The 21715-nt window shown below is 41.3% G+C and overlaps 1 protein-coding gene across 4 annotated transcripts in view; it reads right to left on the bottom strand.

The window, feature by feature from the left end:
• Positions 1-21715, bottom strand: part of LAMB1 (laminin subunit beta 1) — a 55236-nt gene that overhangs the window by 21512 nt on the left and 12009 nt on the right. For all 4 annotated transcript variants that reach the window (XM_083574897.1, XM_083574898.1, XM_083574895.1 and 1 more), the window contains 18 exons: positions 21136-21209; positions 18561-18749; positions 18413-18476; positions 16623-16825; positions 15843-15963; positions 15417-15605; positions 14755-14934; positions 13322-13434; positions 12472-12551; positions 9918-10053; positions 8368-8526; positions 7019-7146; positions 6720-6840; positions 5099-5303; positions 4504-4647; positions 3994-4225; positions 2830-2993; positions 1856-2080 (listed from right to left, as the gene is read on the bottom strand). In XM_083574897.1, coding sequence (XP_083431023.1) covers positions 1856-2080; positions 2830-2993; positions 3994-4225; positions 4504-4647; positions 5099-5303; positions 6720-6840; positions 7019-7146; positions 8368-8526; positions 9918-10053; positions 12472-12551; positions 13322-13434; positions 14755-14934; positions 15417-15605; positions 15843-15963; positions 16623-16825; positions 18413-18476; positions 18561-18749; positions 21136-21209 — 2727 coding nt within the window. The remainder of the gene's footprint in view (positions 1-1855; positions 2081-2829; positions 2994-3993; positions 4226-4503; positions 4648-5098; positions 5304-6719; positions 6841-7018; positions 7147-8367; positions 8527-9917; positions 10054-12471; positions 12552-13321; positions 13435-14754; positions 14935-15416; positions 15606-15842; positions 15964-16622; positions 16826-18412; positions 18477-18560; positions 18750-21135; positions 21210-21715) is intronic.

Consider the following 21715-nt stretch of genomic DNA (forward strand, 5'->3'; position numbering starts at 1 on the left):
GGGGTGGTATTTTGTCAAAATAAGAGTTCATGGAAAGAGAAAAGTTAACCCTTCCCTAATCAGCTTCCACTCCAATGATAAGTGCCTTGTGTGGCAATCACACACGGCAACAAAGCTTCCATTGGCAGCAGTGGGATCTTGCCTGCTCCCAACCCCAAAAGCATAATTTATTTGAGTGCAGGGAAGGGAGGATGAATCCTTCCCTGCCACCATCTCGGAAAAAAGCAGCCACTTCCCTCAACAATTAGGCTTAGAGAAAAGCTCCCATTGGCATAAGTCAGTGGTGTCCAAACTTTTTTCAAAGAGGGCCAGATTAAACCAACTGGCAGACTGAATTAGGCCCCCACAATGGACTTTGGACATGCCTGGCATAAGTGGATAGCTTTAGTCAGGATTGCTTCATTCTAAGAAGAAAAACAATAAACATCTGCAAGAACCAGTTTCGGGGGGAGGAAAACTTCCCTTTGGTGCAAATAGGATCGTTTTTCTCAACCTAACTTCCACATGGGGGAAAGGGATTGAGGGGCAGGGGCTGCCGGCCAGACCCACACCACAGTTGCTGTCTTGCTGGGACAACTCAACCCCAGCAGAACAAGGTAAAACTAGATTTATTTCTCTATAGCCACTTTTATATTTCCAAAAGATTATAGGAAGGGTGAGAGTTTCGTGGGCCGCTATATACAATGGTGTGAAAATGTGAAAATGAGTTCCTAGTATGGGGGGGGGGGAGTTGGAGAAAAAGAGGCCCACCAAGCATAAATGTCTCCAGCAGAGAGCCAGAAATGTGCAGCTGCCATTTCCCTGCTCCAGACACAAGAATATAAGCAGCATCTGTGAGTCATTTCCTACAGATCCCCCACTTGCTCTCTACATGTCAAAGCAAAATGAGGTTGCTGGGCTGAAGTTGGGTTTCAAAATTTAATTATCTCAATGAATCCACACAGCTATCTAGAGGAGAGTTCTGCATTATTCAAAAGCTCAGCTTCTCTCATTTGTGAACATCGCCTGATCCAACAAACTCTTTAGGCCTTTCATTCTTGGGGAGCAAAACAACCACTATCCACCTGGTAGGAACTATGAGATTTGCATTAAAATACTGCATCAGCCATGGACTCATACGCAGGCACAGAGCAAGCAACAAGTTCTCATGGTATATTCCCAAAGTTTAAAATGGAAATGATACTGATCTACTTCAGGAGATTGTTCTGAAAAGATTAATAGATATGGAAGCATACCTGAAGTCTTTGGGATGGGGCAGTCCATACATCTAAACATTAAAACACTGCTAGTTTCTAGGTCAAAATTCACAGCATAAAACTTTTAAACACATACTTTTAAGCATTTTTCTTAACACATATACCTATCAGCTGAGGTTATTCACTACTGCCTGGTGCATAAAATATAATAAAAAACAAAGAGTAGTAGAAGGGGATTTCTGAATATTGTTGCTTGTTATGGTGTATATTCTCTCCCCACCCCCTATGACTTTTCAGAAATCCACTTCTACTCTTTACCAGGAATGTCTCTGTAAACAAAAGACAATCCCCTCTTCTTCCTCCAAAGCCTGAGGGGCTGCAGGAAATGGCCTGGGCTTTTCTCCTGATAAGAAGAAAACAATGAAAGCTAACAAGAAAGCCTTCTCTCACACAAAAGCCTCATCTTTTCAAGATCAGGCTTGGAGTTCTTCTTCACTTAAGTGCCCCATTCAAACTAGGTTTGAGTTATCTGTTGACCTTTAATGAAGGATTATGCTCCCAATCTGCAAATTCCCAGTGCACCAAATAATACCTTTGTGCTTAAAAGAAGACAAAGTGATGCTTGCAAAGGTCAGCAGCAGAGACCTTCCCCTACTTACTTCTACAGTCCTGCTGAACAGCCCGGCCATAATAACCGTGTTTACACAGTTGGCAGTTTTCACCCTCTGTGTGATACAAGCACTTCAGGCACAATCCAGTCTTCTTGTCGCAGGCCTCCGGATCAGTTGAGTCAATGTTGTTGTTGCACTGGCAGGGCTGGCAAATTCCACCGACATCCTCAGGGTTTCCAAAGAAACCAGAAGCACACTCGCCACATCTGCTCCCTGCTCAACAAGCCAAATCAAAGGAAGAATAAATCTCTTCAGCTCACTCAAACATAAACATTAGCTAGAAATGAAAGCATGATAAAGGGGAGGAAAAGATCAAGGTATGTGCTAAGACGTAGGATGGAAATTTGTCTGGAGACACTTAACACACAACAAACAAGAAAACCACCAGAAAGATTTCAGATAGATTAGCCACTATCAATTCACATGCCAGAAGAGAGAATATTACTTAGGCTGGTTGAGAATCTGGCTTTTGCCGTAGATTTTGAAACCTAATATGTTGCTATGTCTATGCTCCATTCAAAATGTTTCAAAGTTTCTCTTTAACAGAGGAAGATTTAGGGGAACATGACCAATTTGGTTGCACTGGCGGTAGAGCATTGGAGGCACCAAGAACTGTGATGAAGAATGGAGGGAAAGAAGTGGGTGGGTCTGCCAAATTTTTGTGTCACACAGGGTGCTGCTCAAATTTGAGACCCAAAAGTCTGCCACTGCCTTTGGTGCACAAAGCATCACATATTATTTATAATGCATCACTTATGTGGGTGGCACATTTGTTGATGGTAGAATTATTATTACTAACATGTGAACCATTCCTAAGATTGAGCAACTAATTTAATAAAATAACAATAATACTAATTGTAAGTGTAAAATATGACACTTTGTGATAATCAAAATATGTATGCTCATTGAAACAGCTTCAATTTAATAGCATTCACTATACTTGGTTTCACAAGGTATTTTACCTTTATATCCTGTCTCGCAGACGCACACCACCTGCAGAGTAGAACGTTCTTGATAACAGCCAGAGGCAAACTGGCGGCCACTTTCTGGCCCATCTGGACATGGACAAGGACGGCAGTGATCCCCAGATCCCAGGACAGGATCTCCATAATAACCACCAAGGCATCTTAATTTTACAATATAAAAGTCTGTTAAGTATGCCCAAGGAATAGAACACATATATTTGCATATCTTTTATTATTATTATTTTTATAGTAAAGTTTCATTAAACATTCTCACAATACAAAAAAAACAACACACAAACTAATCTACATGAATAAAAATAAAAAGACTGAAAAGAAGAAAAGAGAAAGAAGAATGCAAGATCCTCTCTCACAGATATACCTTAACTTTTATCCCATATAGAAAAAGGTGAGCTCTCCCAGCTCTTACCTGGGAGCACCTCTCTCTTCTCCCAGTCTCTCACCCTGGGAGAGCTCCCCTTCATTGCCACACATATATTTGTATATCTGAGATGGACTGGTGACACTACATAGCACACAGCTCAGCAAGTTTTTTGCAGCCCTCCATAATCACAGCCTGAATTTTACAGATGTTTTCATTGGCTCTTCCTTGATGTTAGCGGAAGGCATGCCAAACCAAACCTATTTATTTCAGGTATCATATAAACACACTTCAGTTCACAAGCTAATGTGCACTGTTGAAAGTTTAGAAGAGCTACATTTCTAAGATCTTGCAAATAAGGTTACTTTGCTGTCTTTCCCCCCTTCCCCAAACTCCTGATGGTTCTGGAAATAACTGTGCTAGTCCTAGAGCAGTCTTTGGACCTGTGTAAGCAAAATGAAGTTCTCTGCAAGTAAAAAAATAAAAAAGGAATAGGCAATTGAGGCAGAGTGGCCAAGCTGGAAAACTATACAACAGGTGCCAATTAAAGTGTGTGCCTGCTCAAGATTTACAGCCATTAAACAGGCAGGAATCATTTTGAAATGAGTAGTGGTAGGAGTAGCTTGTGGAGATCAGTGCATCTGATCTACAAAATATCCTGAAAATAAGTGCAGCCTAAGTAAATGGGTTAGATCTCAGCATTTCAGAGGGCAGCATGGTAAAATCTTGCTTGAAAAGTATCATTTAACGAATATCCCAGTTAATCCAAAAAGAAGGCATACCTTTCACAGTTGTGGCCAGAGGTATGATCACGGCAATTGAAACACTGTCCGCTGTACGGGTCACAATCATCCGCATGACCATTGCACTGGCAGGGCTGGCAGCTTGGAAATCCCCAGTAACCTGGCAAGCATCTGTCACACTGACGGCCATATATTCCATGGAAACAGTGGCACTGACCAGTCTCCGGGTGGCAGAAAGCATTAACTGACGCTTGGACATGACACTCACAAGCTAAAAGGAACATAGGTATCCATCTTGAATGATACTGAAACTGGATACATTGCTTACATTCATGAAGTTATGATGACACTAGGACATGAAGCCTCAAATTACTTAAAAATAAAATATTTGGAGAGTGAAGTTTTTATTTTTTTAAAGGATTCTTACAGATGTATACTGAAACAAAGGGGCTCAAGGGATTTTCCTTCTTCCTTTCAATCAAACTTACTGGGTAAGGGTTAAACAGCAGCAACATATGACATTTTGATTAGAATAAAGCAGCAACGTACGTTTGCATCCACTAGGTCCGAATCCAAAAGTGCCTGGAGCACATCTGTCACATCTTCTTCCAACAACATTTGGCCGACACTGGCAATGGCCTCCATTAGGGTCACAAACAGAACTTAATGAGCCTTGTGGGTCACACTGGCAAGCTGAAAGAGGGAAAGACACAGGTTTTGCAGGAGTGGCAAATGCACAAGTGTGGGCCATCTTGGCAGCAATAGTATTATGCAAGGTGCCAATGGGTTAATAAAGGACTGATCTGCATAAACCTGATTGGACAGATATTAAATATTATTTCTGATTAAGATGATGATAATAATTTCATTTATGAATCACTTATATATATATTTACCCAGGGTCCTGTCTTCTATCAATGGGGTTGTTCAGATGCTAAGTTTAACAGGGGCTGGGAAACCTGTTGCCCTACGAATGGTGTTGGACTACAACTTCCCTCATCCACTGCAAGCCGGAATAATGGAGTCCAACAGCATCTGGATGGCTACCTATTTTGGTAGTAAACATGGCTACTGCCTTTTCCTCCTAGTTAACCCCAATCCCAGTTTGTGAAATTTAGTTCAATAATCAGTTACATCTACTTACCTAATGCTGTCTCATGCAGCAAAGCTGAGATGCTAAAAATTATGTTCCTGCAAACATCAGTCATGGGTGTTTTAACAACACTCCTGCTGTTCTCCAGGCACCGGTATCTTTGAAAGGCTTCCCAGGCACTGTTAGTCATCACATCATCACCTCTGCCTCCAACTGAGAATATGTCCAGGGATTTGCAAAAAGGCATGAGAACAAGCTGTGGGTTGATTTTAACATGGCAGAATTACTATTTAGATCTGTAGCCAAACCTTGTACAGTGCCATGCAATATTGTTAGAAAAAGAAATCTACAGTAAGTTTAAAAAATGGTTGATCATTAATATGCACAGTGTCTCCTAAAAATGCTTTCCAAGGAGTGTTGAGGGCAGTGGTGGTCAAACTTGGCCCTCCAGCTGTTTTGGGACTACAATGCCCATCATCCCTGGCCACTGGGCCTGTTAGCTAGGGATGATGGGAGTTGTAGTCCAAAAACAGCTGGAGGGCCAAGTTTGACCACCGCTGGTTTAGGGGCACAAAAGAGCTACTACATAAGCAGCAGTGTGTTTTGCTTTCTCTCCCTCAACCAACACTGTTGGCGACAGTTCCCAAAGTTTCCCCTGACACACAAGATGTTCTTAGGGAAAGTTATAAGTGGGGGAAGGGGAAACACAATCCATCCCTTCCTATGCTCACAGCCTTCTAAGCGAAGTGCAATGGAACTGATTCTCCTGCCCCTTTCACCTGCTGGCACTCAGCAAGGCACGCAGCGCTCCAGGGACACCACAATAAATCACAGCCATTGCCACTGAGCCTTTCATAGAATCATAGAATCATAGAGTTGGAAGAGACCACAAGAGCCATCGAGTCCAACCCCCTGCCAAGCAGGAAACACCATCAGAGCACTCCTGACATATGGTTGTCAAGCCTCTGCTTAAAGACCTCCAAAGAAGGAGACTCCACCACACTCCTTGGCAGCAAATTCCACTGTCGAACAGCTCTTACTGTCAGGAAGTTCTTCCTAATGTTTAGGTGGAATCTTCTTTCTTGTAGTTTGGATCCATTGCTCCGTGTCCGCTTCTCTGGAGCAGCAGAAAACAACCTTTCTCCCTCCTCTATGTGACATCCTTTTATATATTTGAACATGGCTATCATATCACCCCTTAACCTCCTCTTCTCCAGGCTAAACATGCCCAGCTCCCTTAGCCGTTCCTCATAAGGCATCGTTTCCAGGCCTTTGACCATTTTGGTTGCCCTCCTCTGGACACGTTCCAGTTTGTCAGTGTCCTTCTTGAACTGTGGTGCCCAGAACTGGACACAGTACTCCAGGTGAAGTCTGACCAGAGCAGAATACAGTGGCACTATTACTTCCCTTGATCTAGATGCTATACTCCTATTGATGCAGCCCAGAATTGCATTGGCTTTTTTAGCTGCTGCGTCACACTGTTGGCTTCACTGTTTCCTTCTCTCATGGGGAGGAATCTGTTCACACTGCTTCTCTCAGGGCTGCCCCTGCTTGCAGTCTACTTGTGCTAAAATTCTGTGCTCATGGAGAGGAAGTACCATGCATGTAGTTTTATTTAAGCGGGTAAAGTTGCAAACTATGTAAACAGATTTTTATTTAAACATGCACTTACAGAATCTATGAGTGTGTATGGATTTTCCACCTCCGTATCATGGGAGTATTGTGGCAGCTCCAGACGAACCGTGTAATTCAGACCCTTTTCAAAGCATATTGGATGTGGAAGGACTACGTATCTGCAAGACCAGGACGGACACAACGTTCATGTACATTGGAGATAAAACAATGGGATGTTAAAACAACGAATGATTAGACTGAGATTGTTGATTATGTGGAATCAAACCTTTCCTTCTCCCTCTGCCTCCCATCATGTCTTCACTGCTCCTTTGTTTATCCTTCTGTTGTGATACTCACCTTGAACCAGGAGATAACGATACGTCCTGGTTGTCATCATCAGGAACTGTATTGCCACATCTGCTGCTGGTTGGAATCTTGTCTGGGCGAAATACGGTGATGACAGCTTTCTCCCATTGATCTGGTAACTGGAAAAATTGGCACACATTAACATATTTTCTTTGCTGAGCAGTAATCAAAGTTCTCTCCATGGAGATGAACCATTTCCCCCCCTGATGCAGGAATTGGGACTGTATTAGCAACCATGGTAAGCTGCTATAAGTACATTGAAGGAATTCTCACTGGACAGTGGGATACACTTCTGAGTAAACGTGCAGGGTTGCTACTTGTAGCTATCTCTGCTACCTATAGCAAACAATCACCAGATTTCATCTAGTATAAATGGCAGTTAAAAAGGTAAAGGACCCCTAACAGTTAAGTCCAGTCGCAGACAACTCTGGGGTTGCAGCGCTCATCTCACTATACAGGCCGAGGGAGCCAACGTTTGTCTGCAGACAGTTTTTTCCGGGTCATGTGGCCAGCATGACTAAGCCGCTTCTGGCAAAACCAAAGCAGCGCACGAAAACGCCATTTACCTTCCCCCTGAAGCGGCACCTATTTATCTTGCATGTTTGGCGTGCTTTCGAACTGCTAGGTTGGCAGGAGCTGGGACCGAGCAACGGGAGCTCACCCCGTCGCAGGGATTCAAACTGCTGACCTTCTGTTCAGCAAGCCCAAGAGGCTCAGTGGTTTAGACCACAGCGTCACCCGCGTCCCCTTTAAATGGCAGTTAATAATCTATAAATAGGTCTGGACATTTTTTGCACCTCTGCAAATAGGAGGAGGAACATCTTAGGCTGGGGGGGGAGGGGGAAAATAAAATAATGTTTCAGCCCTCATAGTTTCTTAGATAAATCTAAAAAGAAAAGAAAATAAATTCTATGCTCCAGCATTTCTGAACTCTGCATGATTATATGCACTTGAGTCTTTCCCCTTACTCATACACCACAACTGCTGTTTATTTACTCATCTTTCTCCTCATAACAGCACACTACTACCTGCTGAATATACGAATAAAATGCTAAATATATGCAAATTTGGAATGTTTAGGCAAAATAGGAACAATAGGAACAGTCACTTTCACCATATGTGTGCAGAGGTCTATTGTTAATGATGAACACGTGAGAGATTATTATGCCTAATGTAGACTTAAGGGCTTTTAAAATAGCCACTGGAATATCTGCGTGATCTTAAGACAAAAGAAAAGCAAGCCACATCAACCTATATAGGCAGGCTTTAAACCTTCTTGAAAACTCCCATCACTCAGATTCAACACTATGAAAGAGCATGGGTCTAGGGTTGGTATTTACCTGTGGTTCATAGCGAATCAGAACTTCATACTCCATAGAGTAAGGAATATTGTCTATGTAGAATTCCAGGAATGCGCCTTCAGGAACTCTCACAAATCCTATTCCAGTCCATGAAGGTATGCGGTCCTGGGAATACTGACGTTCAACTATGCTCACTCCCTGTGGAACAAAATAAGGAGTTATTACATATTATTTTAAGTTGGCACATGCACCTTCTAAGAACTGAAGGGAAAGACACAGTAGAAGAGTGGCACTACAGGTTATTTTGACCTTAATTTCTTCTTGCTTCCTATTCCTATTTGCTGACAAATGTTTTTGTTTACATCTTCTCCTACATTTACATAGGCCACTTCATTGAGATAAAGTATACTGCACAAATTCACTTCTGCTTAGAGTAATGAGATGTGAAGTGTAAAAATCACTTGTATTATTAACCACTTTATCAGGCATAATATAACTGTAGAGTAAACAGAAATGCCTAATGTTTATGAAATAACTAAAGCCAGGAATCTTCAGCTGCAGCATAGTTGCAATATCTGACGGTTTCAGGAAGATACTTTGCCTAACATAAATGGAATGAGCGTCCTAAACAAGAAGTTAGACTTAGCAAGCGATCTTCAACTTCGATAGACACACAATTATGCTTTAATACTTACTTTTAAAAAAATCTTATACCATTAATATTAACCTTTACTCAGTTTAGACCCATCTTTCCACCCTTGCTCTCTGTACCTTTTTCTTTCTCTCCCTCTTTCCAAAACATGGTCATTCAAGATGGCTGCTGGTATGAACCAGTTGTGAGTTAGAACCTACCAGCTGAAGGCCAGTGTTCTAGACGAACCTGCCTCTAAGAAGACCATGGCTCTGGTACATGCCCCATATACCTGCTCAGTGCAGACTGCTAGAACTCATAACCATCAAGGTCCAGTGGCCAACTCTCTAGTGGCCCATTAGCACACTTGTATTTATTTACTTTTATTTTCACATTGTCTTTCCTAAACAGATCACCTAAGACAGCTCATGTTTATTTCAGACCATGTCTGGTAGGTGTAGTTAAAAAAAAAAAGTAAAGGTAAAAGACCCCTGGATGGTTAAGTCCAGTTCAAAGGCGACTATGGGGTGCGACGCTCATCTCGCTTTCAGGCTGAGGGAGCTGATGTTTGCCCACAGACAGCTTTCTGGGTCATGTGGCCAGCATGACTAAACCGCTTCTGGCGCAACAGAACACCATGACAGAAGCCAGACTGCACGGAAATGCTGTTTACCTTCCCGCCGCAGCAGTACCTATTTATCTACTTGCACTGGTGTGCTTTCAAACTGCTATGTTGGCAGGAGCTGGGACCAAGCAACGGGAGCTCACCCCGTTGTGGGGATTTGAACCACCAACTCTCCAATTAGCAAGCCCAAGAGGCTCGGTGGTTTAGACCACCCGCATCCCTCGGTAGGTACAGTGTAAAACCAACAGGCTAGAAACAGAACAGAATACCGTGCATGGAAATATCAGAGCATTAGAAAAGGGCCTGTGGAAGTTTAACTGAGTAGGTACTCACAGGGCCAAAGATGCCTTCCTCAGCCTCATAGACATAATGATCTAAAGAAATGAAAAAATACCCCGGTTCCACTTCGTTGCATTGGCGGCCAATCATATGAGGCCTGCATTGACACTGACCAGATTCACTCGAGCAGCTGAAAAAGATAATGCATTTATATTGCAATCTTCTAAAAGCAAATACAGACAGACAACTTTAAAAGAACGTATAAACCATTCAATGCACAGAAGTAAATTAGGGTTGAGAATAGGATCCACTGACACTGTAGCAATACAACCTGAATCGCTGGGGGTTGGACTAGATGGCCCTCATTCAAAGTCCCAGCCAATTCTACAATTATATGATTCTATAAACCATCACAAATTGTACTGCTAAGTCCCACCACTGTTTGCACGGCACAGGGAGATACCCTGGCACAGATGTTTAGATTCAAATACAAGTGCATTTTCTTGCATATGAGTCAGCTTAAAACTTTGGGGGCAGAATACAAATTATGGCGGAGGGAAAAATTCCATGGGAAGAAACTGTTGTAATTAAACATTGTTCCTTCCTGTGAAATTCCTGTATTTATCCCAGATAGATTTTAACAAATATGGAAAGTACCCTATGGTTGAACAACAACTCCATCCTTTGTTTTGCTTCCCTTGTATTTTTCCAGCATTCAAAATCACAAGTTAGGATTCCAACCCAGATGTGCATTTCAGGTGCTGTATCAAGACACCATGATCTATGCTGGATAAAACTGCAGTTAGAAACTTTTTGGAATAAGACCCTCTATGCTTCCTGACAGGCTGTTGTAAAAACAGAAAACAGGCTTGTAAGAATAGGCATCTCAACTGCAGCAGTTTTAAAGCAGAACCTTCAGGATGAATGAGCCCATTCTCTTGGGAGACAAAAAGGAAAAGTGAATTGGCTTGACTTCTGCTAGTGGGCAACACCCACTTTCAGATGGTTTTGCAATCAGTGTCATTAACATTCAAAGGGTAGGCAGCTTCGTGGTTCTATCAAACAATTTTAATAGTACTTCTGAGGACATCTGATACTTACATGGGAAAACAAATAACTAGGGGCCAACAACAGGGGTACAAACATGAGCCTGCTGGAATTATCTTCTTCGTGATTACTTCAGACAGATTGGCAAGTAAGTTTGAAATGACAGAAAGATTTGTGTTGATGTAATTTGATTGTGCAATAGTTATTTTCCAAGTGTAAACTAACTAACTGAACAAAATTAAGAAAAAAACAGGACATTTACTTGGCCCTTGAGGTTTATTTAAGTGCAATCAGATCTTCGGCTCATGCATTCTTCCTCCCTTCCATTCAACACATGTAGAAGTGAGTAACTAAACAGGAAAGCTTTAAATGATTATCTAAATATCTAGAGATGGAGCTGGGATACATCCTGGCTAGGCCACCTGGCCACCAGCAGATTGTATTCAGCCATGCTTAGAGAAGACCTACTGAAATTTATGGAATTTAAGTTAGCCATGACCTAGGCAAGAGTTACGCAACTCAAAATATGACTAAATTTGGATCCATGCCCTGCCCCTCTCCCATCTGCAAAATAGTGATAAAATTTTCGATGTACTTTACAGGGCTGATGTAAGAATTACTGACAATGGTGAAATGCTTTAAATACTTGAAATTCACTATGTAAACAGTAAGTGTTGTTTTTCTTATCATTATTGTTTTTAAAAACAGATGAATCAGGTCTTCTGAAAAGAAAAGAAAAACCAAGTACCATATTTTTCACTCCATAAGACGCACTTTTTTCTTCCTAAAAAGTAAGGGGAAATGTCTGTGCCTCTTATGGAATGAATGCGTGGTCCCTGGAGCTGAATTGCCATGGGGCGAAAAGCAGATCATGCTTTTTTTTTTTTTAAAGAGGGAAGTGGGTATTTAAACAAAGCTGCTGATCGCAAGTGATCAGAAGCGAGATAAGGGACACTAGCAATAAAGGAGGCTGCCTGGGAGCGGGGAGGTAAAGACAGCAAACTTGCAAGGAGAGGAGACAGGAAGACTAAATCAATGAGAAGAGAAATTAGAAGAAAAGGAGGAGCAAAAAACTGCTCCAGCTAAGGAAAAGACACTAAGGCAAACAAGCGGGAAGGGAGTGTTGAAAGGAAGCAGCTGATCAGTAGGATCGGGAGAGAGATAAGGGACGCTAGCCATAAAGGAAGCTGCCTGGGAGGGGGGAGGTAAAAGTCCATGCATTGGGTCACCCTAAATTCACCATCAGATCACACAGCATGTCCATGGCTACAGCCTGCATCAAAAAAATCACGCACCCACTGTTGCGTGGGGCCGTAATGGTGCAAAAACGTGGTTACAAAGCACGGATCACATGGATTCTCAGGATTTTTGCATTGGGCTACCCCAAACTCACCATGAAATCACATGTCTGTGGCCACAGCATGAACCAAGAAATCATGCACCCACTGTTTCATTCAGAATAATTTTTTTTCTTGTTTTCCTCTAAAAACTAGGTGCGTCTTATGGTCAGGTGCGTCTTATGGAGCGAAAAATACGGCCCATTGCTTCTTTTGAGACTTACTTATTGTTCAGCGCCCCTCCATGGTCACAATCACACGGTCGGCAACCATCCATATCATTGCTCAAGCCCCAGTGCTCAGGCTGCAAGGGAAGATTAAGGCTGTTACTGGTATAACAGGATGTTGCGAAACTCAAGCATAGTTCAAGCTCAAGGTTGTGCAAAAAGGTGGACATGTCCAAGGCTAACACCAATGAGTAATGGCAGAACTATCTGCTTCCTTAAGCTATGTGGGGTAGTGGCTAAGATTCGCAAGAGCCAGGTTCAACTATCTGCTCAGCTGTTAAGTCACAAACTCTCACCATAATCTACCTCACGGGGATGTTGTGAGAATAAATGACTGGGGGAGGAGAACCAAGTGTGCAATCCTGAAGGAAGTTCAGGAAGTAGTAGTCATAGCCAGGAAGCTGCCGACCAGCTTTGACATGAGGATGGGACACTGCAAGCAGAGGGGTCACAGCCCCAATCACTGTTATTGGCTTTGATGTTTTGGTGTTACATAGAGCCTGTGTGTGAGGGGCAGGCCTAGCACCTTTGGCTGCCCATGTGATATAACAGTTCAGGCAACTGAGACCTAAGCAGGATGTCACAGGCCTAATAATTTGGCATTCCAAAACAAATGTATGCAACTTTTGTGGATTCAAACACTTTACCATGAAGTGTCGAGAATGCCCTTTAGGCTTTTGAGTAGAGGAGCTTGGTGTTGCAAATCAGTTTGATTATTTTGAAGTTTTTAAATGAAGCTTACCAGACAAATGACATTTGTCGCTTTATTTGGAAAGGGTTTTTTTAAAAAAATACATATGTGCGCACACACAATAAAAGCTCTGTTCTTTTAAGCAAGGCGACTTACCAGACATTGATCACAACGTCTTCCTGTAACAAGACGTTTACAATAGCAGCTTCCTGTCTCTGAGTCACAAGGATTCCCTCCAGGAATTGTGCCCAAAGGATTACATGCGCAAGCTATATTAGGAAGTATAAGTAAATAAATCAGGATATAGTTGTTTAAGTTATAAATTTGCACAGCATTTAATACAAATATTTACATCAACACCATCCCTCATTTTTCACTGCAGACTTACTGACAAATGGCTTTTCTCTCTTACCCAGCACACAAAAACACATTCACACACCATCCTGTGTATAAGTAAAGCCAAGGAGACAGATGTATTGCCTGTTGACCAAAGGTCATACTGAACAATACAAAACAAAAACAAAAAACCAGTCAGCATAACCTACAGTCAGTGATGAAAAATAGCACAAACAACAAAACAAAAGCTGTGAAGTAGAAGCGTATACCATAAATTGAAATCCTACAGTGAGAAATTTTGTGGCGTTTTCTAAGGCTCACAGCTGGATCCACAGTGTGGCAAGACTGGCAGTTTCCCAGGTTCCCAGGACCAGAAAAACGGCCCATCACCCTAACAGTGTTAACCTTGCACAGAGTACTCAATATGGTTGGCTGAAGCCTATGAGAATTCTCAGTCCGCATGCACATACCCCTCAACTGCCCCAATTAAATCGGGATTTCCTGTTTCGCAGGGGCCTCAGCCTCAAAAGACATGGGTGTGATCTCATGCAGGTCATGTGACTTGCATGGGAGAGCGTTACAGTAGACACACATCCCGGTTTTCTGCGGCAACCTGTTTGAGGGTATGCATCATCCGCCTCTTCCAAGTTAGGACTCCAAATGTGTGTACTGCGGGGCCCTCAAAGTTCTAGAGCCAGCACTGCTAAGCAATCATTTATAAGGGCATTGTAATTAAATATAACCCAGTAAAAAGCAAAATGCAAGAAGTCTGATATATTTGAAGTGAGTCATTTAAATTTAATACAACCCTCTGCCCCCAAATGCTCAAGTGCTTATAGACCATCCCAGCACCTTTGCACTTGTTGGCCAGAATACTGAAAGGTGATGGGTTTCCCTCTCCGGTGTGCAAGGAACAGGATAAGAGACTTCTGTTGCTTGGAAAACAAAACAAATAAAAACAGAAAACAGCCCTTGTATCCCCACACCAAAATTAAATTTGAACGTACAGGAAAGGCCAGGAAAGTAAACAATGCAAGATAATATGAATTTATACCTTCCTGATCCTCTATGTCAGTAAAACACACACACACACACACACACACACAATGGCAGGCAGGGCAGGCAATGTATTTACAAATAAAACATATAGCTCTAAACTTAATAAGATTCAGTTAACATGATCAGTGAGGTGCAGCATTAGAAACACTCCTCTTGCTCAAAACTACAAAGTGGTTTCTTTTTGTTTTACTTACACAGACAACCAAGTGGATTATCTGAACTTAATCCATAGAATCCTTCCTTGCAGTAATCACAGCGCTCCCCTTCCACGTATAATTTGCAACGGCACTGTCCGGCAATAAGGCCAGTTGAGTAGTCAGTGTAGCGATCACATACCCCGCCATCCTGGGAGCCAATTGGATCACAGTTGCATGCTAAAAGAAATAGCAGCTCTTTACTATGTAATCATAGCTACTGGGCAGGAAGCATATATTATAGCCAAATACAACACCAATTCCATTTCCCGAAAATTCTGTCATCAAAGCCTCCCACTGTCTGAAGCTGCTGTGCCCCATCAAATGGCAATTAGCTTTCCCATTTAGCCAAAATCTTATGCTCTATCACTTTGAATACAGGAGCCTCTACTATTACAAATCAGTACACCTAAGTGGTCATATTCAGAGTAGACCCAATGAAATGAATGGACTTAAATTAGCCATGCCCATTGATTTCAGTGGATTTACTCTGACTATGGCCTACATCAGATGTAACCCACAATGTTTCTGGAACATGCAGTAAGTCTTCAATTTGTACATTTTAGGATAAAAAAGAACTACAAAGTTTTATTTATTATTTCAGAATCACACTCATTTATCTTAACAAGCTGTCAACTACACTTTGGAGACAATGTACTTACGTTCACAAATGTTGGGGTCCCGAATATCTTTCTCTGGATGCTGGAAGTAGAAGGGTTTGCACTGCTCACAATTTCGCCCCACCGTGTTGTGCTGACAGTCATCACACACTCCACCGCTGGTATTTCCAGTTGCCATGTACACGGCCATGTCAAAGTGGCACCGTGCAGAGTGTTCGTTGCAATTGCATTCTAGGATAAAGATAAACAAACTAATTCTAAGCGACAATCCATTTTTAAAACTAAAATTTCTATCAAACAACTACATTAACTTATTTAGAAAGGAGTGCAGCGGCAGCTGAGTATTTTTATTAGCAAAATTGATTAAAAGTTGGGTAATCTGCGAGAGAGCACAGTTTCTCACGAAAGGCTCATCAGACATTAGTACCATAGATTTTACAAAGCAGAATTTAAATTTGTCACACCTACTTTTGCATGCATTGCTGTTGCGTCCCTCGGCGGGTCGCCATGGCAAGTCATGGTAAAAGTCCAAGCACTGTTCACAGTTTAGGCCTTTGGTGTTGTGCCTGCACATGCAGTGACCATGGACCTTTCATTTAAAGAGAGAGAGAGAGAGAGAGATTGGAACATACATACAAAGACACAATATATTGTAAATAAAAGCAATGCTCATTGCCTCTCATTGACTAAGGGTTCATATAAAGAAATAGTAGTCTGATTGTTGTGAGAATTTCTAGGGACTTTTTTACAAAAATCCAGCGGCTTGGAAATCATGGAACAAGATGAAGTACAAGTTATTTCATCTTTGACTGGGAAGATGTTGACTGCCAGGGCAGCAGTGGCTCCTTTCTCACCTGTCCAATGTAAAAAGGAACTACATGCTGTCCAGAACACCCTTAAGATGAGATGCTAATTTGGTTCTAGGGCCAAATTAGATTGTGACAGCTCAGTTTGTTTAATGCAGAATTTATACCAAGCAGCTATATACAAGTTTTAGAGTTGTTCTACATCCAAGCTTTTCAGGGACTGAAACATGGTCATGCTAAACCTCCTCCTTACCCATGGCTACTGATGTCTCATTTACTTTGACCCTCAACAATAATTTAAATTGATAGAAAATCTAGTTTTGCTACCTTTGTTTACGTTGGTAGCTCTCCTCAAGGAGGGAACCTCTAAGAGTCTGAGTGGCAGAATTGTAACCTATCTGACTTTAACACTGCTTATTATGAAAAATATATAAAAATTTACCATTCCTTCCACCTCTTCATCATATCCATGCACCGGTGCGCACTCACTGGCATGTCCATAACAGAAGCAATTTCCACGGACCACCATGTCATAAATGGCATAATAATATTTTTCTCTGATTTCCATTCTCGAATCCAGAAGGTTGTCTCCCAGTGTGTGCAGTTTGGTAAATTTGATTCTTAAATTTGTGATTTTTAACATATCTGAAAAGCCAAAGATAAATAAAGTAAGGGTGTTGTTGTTTTTTTTAAAAAAGAAATTTAGTTTCATTGCAAGAGACATATTAAGACATATTAAGAATATTTATTATGAAAAGCTTATGAGTCTAACAAAGTGTTTCTCAAACTTGGGTCCCCAATTGTTGTTGGACTACAACTCCCATCATCCCTAGCTAGCAGGACCAGCAGTCAGGGATGATGGGAGTTGCACATATTTATCTCCTCCCATTCCCCCAACTGCAAGCCATTCCACCAAGCAGTTATGAGTTGGGGGATGCAACAACTGGTGCAACTTAAAGACACCAGCAACCATTGGGGACCTCTTCTCAATTAACTGTTTCCATCCCAGCTGATCACTAGAAGATGCTGTAATGAATATCTGGTGCCTGTGTGTGCTCATTTCTTTCTCCACGCCCCCAATCCATTTTCCTTTTGTTTTGTACCATTTAGAAGCAGGGTCTATCTTGTTTTTAGTGTATAAGCTTTCCTGGGAGCCTCTTTTGGCTAAATAGTGAGGTGGAAATTCGTTAAAAGAAAATAAATATACCAGCAAGAAGTTTCCCTGAAAATACACTTAGGCTAAGGCAACTAAGTTTAAGCACTATACAAATTCAAAGTATCATTATTAAAAAACTGTTTTCCAATGTTAAATCTATTTTATTACATCTATACCCTGCCTTTCTTCCATCACGGACACCAAAGACGCATAAGTAGGGTTCTAATCCAGTCTTCCATTCGGTCGCTGAGCAGACTTGGTCCTGCTCAGCTTTTGCAAAGTTACTGTATCATGAACCGTAAATCCATGCCCTGGGCCTAGCCTGATTATAATCAACCTGAAGCTCTGCGATAGGAAAGGAAGTATGCCCTATTAAATAAATACATTTAAATGTATGGTGATTGTTCAGCAGCAAGTTTCTTGTAAATGTCACTCATTAATAGTATATGCTGAAATGAAGCAGGAATTTATGTAGCTGAAATATTGATTTAAATAGACTTAGCTCTATTGAGTCATTAAAAATTTCCGTATGTTCATCACCACTGTTGTTTGTGGTGGGACACCTGAGGACATTTCAATACCCTTTCATCAGCTTCTAAGCATGCATGTTTAGGAGCTCCTTTGATCCTAGTGGGGATCACAGGTTGGTGTTAATGAAAATTCTTCAGTCACTCAAGTCTTGCAAACACATTTCCAAGCTCACTTCAAATCCATCTGAAACGAACCTGTGCTCTGAAATGTTGAAACATACTGGCTCCAACAAGCCAGTACAGGGATGCAAGTTTTTCCATATTCTGTAACAACAACTTGTAATTCTTTTTAACTTTCAAGACTAAGAGGTTGTGCAATCAGTGCAAGTAGTATTAAAACATGAGTCCGCAAGGAACCTACGATCTGCCAGCTTGGTGACAGAATTATTGAATAACCTTGAATAAGTAACTATTTCTCTGTCTGCAAAAAGTGAAGAGGACTTCACCACACAAGGCTGACGTGTGAGGTAATTATTGTAAAGCATTTAATGCAGTTCAAGCGCAATCCTAAAAATGTATAGGAAGATAAGAAGCTTGCATACTTACTTTGAATTCTTGGGCTATATGGGTCCTCTATTCTAAAGGCAGGGTCCAGAGCACGATAAATTACCTGAAACAAACATGAGGATTCATCAGCGTCACAGAGATACAGCCTCACTAGTAAGGCAGATCAATTGTAGATAAAACTACGAACCTCTCCCTCAGTTGAAGGTTCAATATCAGAGTAACGGGAATCACAAATTATGTCATCTACTTTCTTCATTGGTCCACTGTAAACACCTGGGAATGAAGTCTCACAGTCATAGGCAAAGTATCTATATACTTGCCAAGTTTTCCCAAAATCTGAGGATCTTTCAATCAGCATTGCAGCTGGGCGAAACGTCTAAGAATCAAGAAGAGGAATAGATTTTAATGAATGTTAAGCTACAAATTATTTGAAACAATGTTCATCAAATATTTGAAAAAAAATTCCGGTATCATTTACGATTTCCTGAACGTTTATTTGACTTTTCTGTCGCTGCTTCTTCTTGCAATGATTATGCTCAGATCTGTGTGGCCTATGCATGTCAGTCTACAGAATATGCTTTTAAACAACAATAAGCCTCTTGTAATTGCAGGTGCTCCAACAGGTCAAGGCCCCCTCATGGGCCAAGGAGCGTGTTAATAGTGATATTCATTCATTCGTCCAGGCTGTACCAGAAAAAGGCACAGTTGCACCAGCTAAATCCCCAGATTGTATAGGAATGGTGTTGCTTGATGGATGGAGGACTCATGAAGTCAAAGCGCGAGCAAATGTATCAGTAGCAATAAGGCTGCGTTGCAGTTTATTTTGCCACAAATAGATCAGTACGGGGGCGGGGGAGATCAACCAGACTAACATAGTAAGGACCATTGCTCAGTAGTACAGCAATGCTTTGTGAGCACAATATTTAATCTCTGGTATTTCTAGATAGCAGGTAGCAGGGCTGAGAAATATGTCTGCTTCCTATCTTAGAATCATAGAATCATAGAGTTGGAAGAGAAAACAAGGGCCATCGAGTCCAACCCCCTGCCAAGCAGGAAACACCAGCAGAGCACTCCTGACATGGTTGTCAAGCCTCTGCTTAAAGACCTCCAAAGAAGGAGACTCCACCACACTCCTTGGCAGCAAATCTTAAAAGTCACTTGGTTTGGACCCGATTTCCCCAATGTGGTGCCTTCAGAAAGCCTCCTCCTAAGGCTCTCACCAATGCCCCCACTCCTCCTAAGCGTTTTCATTCATTTTCTTTTTGCATTTTGAGGTGGTTGTTTGGATGTAGGGTTTTTTTTAATATAGAAAAAGAGATGTTGGAACTTGTGTAGCTTTTTTTAGGGGGAGCACCCACCCGAAGAAGTTGTTGAGCCTTTTTTTGGAGTGGGACATTTCTTCTTTACCCGCTCACCCCACCGCCACAGGAATAGGAATATATCTCAACCTGCTGCCCGCCACCTCTGTCACACAGCCCAGAGTGCCATGCAGGGGAATGGCACCAAAGAGGTGCCAGAATGCAATAAAGAGTTGCTGGAACTCAGTTCTGGTGAGTTCCAGCTGAAAAAAGCCCTGCCTGCAGTTTGTTTGTTTCAGGGGGTGTTTTGACTGCTGGGGGGGGGGGGCGCTCTGAGCATTGCCAATTTATCTTCTATGAAATAGGTGTTCTGTGATGGTCATGAGTGTTTCTTGGATTTCCCGATGTACCCCTTGGCTCCATGATTGAGGGCTGCTGGTTTATACAATCCCGTGGCCTGACCAAGTATTAGGCAGTTTTGTGTGTTCATAGAAAGGCACCTGTATTGATGCTTTGATAAAGATGGGGAAAAGTAAGTTAAATGGAAGAGATTGATTATATCAGTTAAAAGTCAGGTATTCAATTGATTTAAAATGCTATACTGTACAAACATATATGGTGCTTCTTGGGTGTAGGTACTGATTATTATTAGGTACTGCTCACTTGGTATGAAATTAAGCGTCTAAATTATTTTCACATAAGCAATGCATTAAATGTAATCCCAGCACAGATTTTCTGAATGCACAACTCAGGAGAGTCAAACTATTGTGTACCTCCCCAATGAAATATATTTTAAACCATATGGGCGCATCTGCCCTGCCAAGACATCTGTTCAGAAGGAAACAAAAGAACTTTGTATACAGATGTTCTTTTTTTCCTGGAGATTATTTCAGCTGCCAAATTTGGGAGAATTCTAAAGCCAATAATTTTGTTGTCTTAAAGAATCACATTCCCCGGTTTGGATCTGATACAACTATAAGGAGAACAGAGAAGGCTATGTGGACAAAACATCCTACAGAACCCTCAACTTTATCAACAAAAAATTAGTGATAGACCAGCTACTGATTACTGCTGCAGAGGGCACAGATGGAAAAGCAACAGTAAGACTGCAATCCTAACCATGACCTTTCAGTAGTAAGTTTTACAAAATTCAGTGGGGCTAGAGGAATCAGGATTGCAGTCCTAATCTTTGTTTTTCCTGCTTTCTGAGTGTTTGGAATTTATTTAAAGACTTACCTAAGAATGCAGAAGAAGCCAATTAGCCTGTATCGTAAAACTGATGTGGTTTATCTTACCTCTTGCATTCCAGTTTTAATAGCTTTTTAAATCCTTTTTAAAAGATCTCCTCAAAACATGGGGTGCTATGCATTTTATTCTCAAGCAGCTAGTTAACTGCCTTCCATGACCAGTACCAGATTACACAAGGGTCATTTGTGATTTGCAAGAATGTTATGGATTCTTTACCTTGAAGGTCATAATGAGATGAGTGAAATGGAATTCGGCTTCCAGATCCAACTGGATGGTTACATTTTCTACTCCTACAAGACCAAGAGAGGAAGTTGCACAGTAAACAAGAACATTTGTCAAAAGTCTAATTTCATCATTTTTTTTCCTGGGGGTATGTGTTTGGTTACAAAAAAACCAGTTTTATTTTTTGTTTTTGTTCTCTGTGAAAGGGTGCAATATAGAGTAACATAACAACAAAGTACTAATCAGCTATTTGTTGTAGAAATTAAAAAAATCACAGGGTTTTTATTTTTAAAAGATCTCTAGCGTTTATATTTGGGAACATTCACAGAGTCAAAAGGAAACCAGGGACAAATTCTACATAGGGTTCTTATCCTCAAGCTCAGTTGTTTGGAAACAAGCTGTATAAAAATCAATGGGAGACCTGAATAAAACCATGAAGAACACCATCATTTTTAAAAAAATTCTCACACAGCACCAATGGAATATGTAATGTGCTTTTTAGACATCACTTCAGAACCCCTTTTCCATAGTAACATTAGAATACTATGCCTGAATACCACAGAATACTAAACTT

This window comes from Podarcis filfolensis (assembly GCF_964270895.1).
Source record: "Podarcis filfolensis genome assembly, chromosome: 10".
NCBI classification, from domain to species: domain Eukaryota; kingdom Metazoa; phylum Chordata; class Lepidosauria; order Squamata; family Lacertidae; genus Podarcis; species Podarcis filfolensis.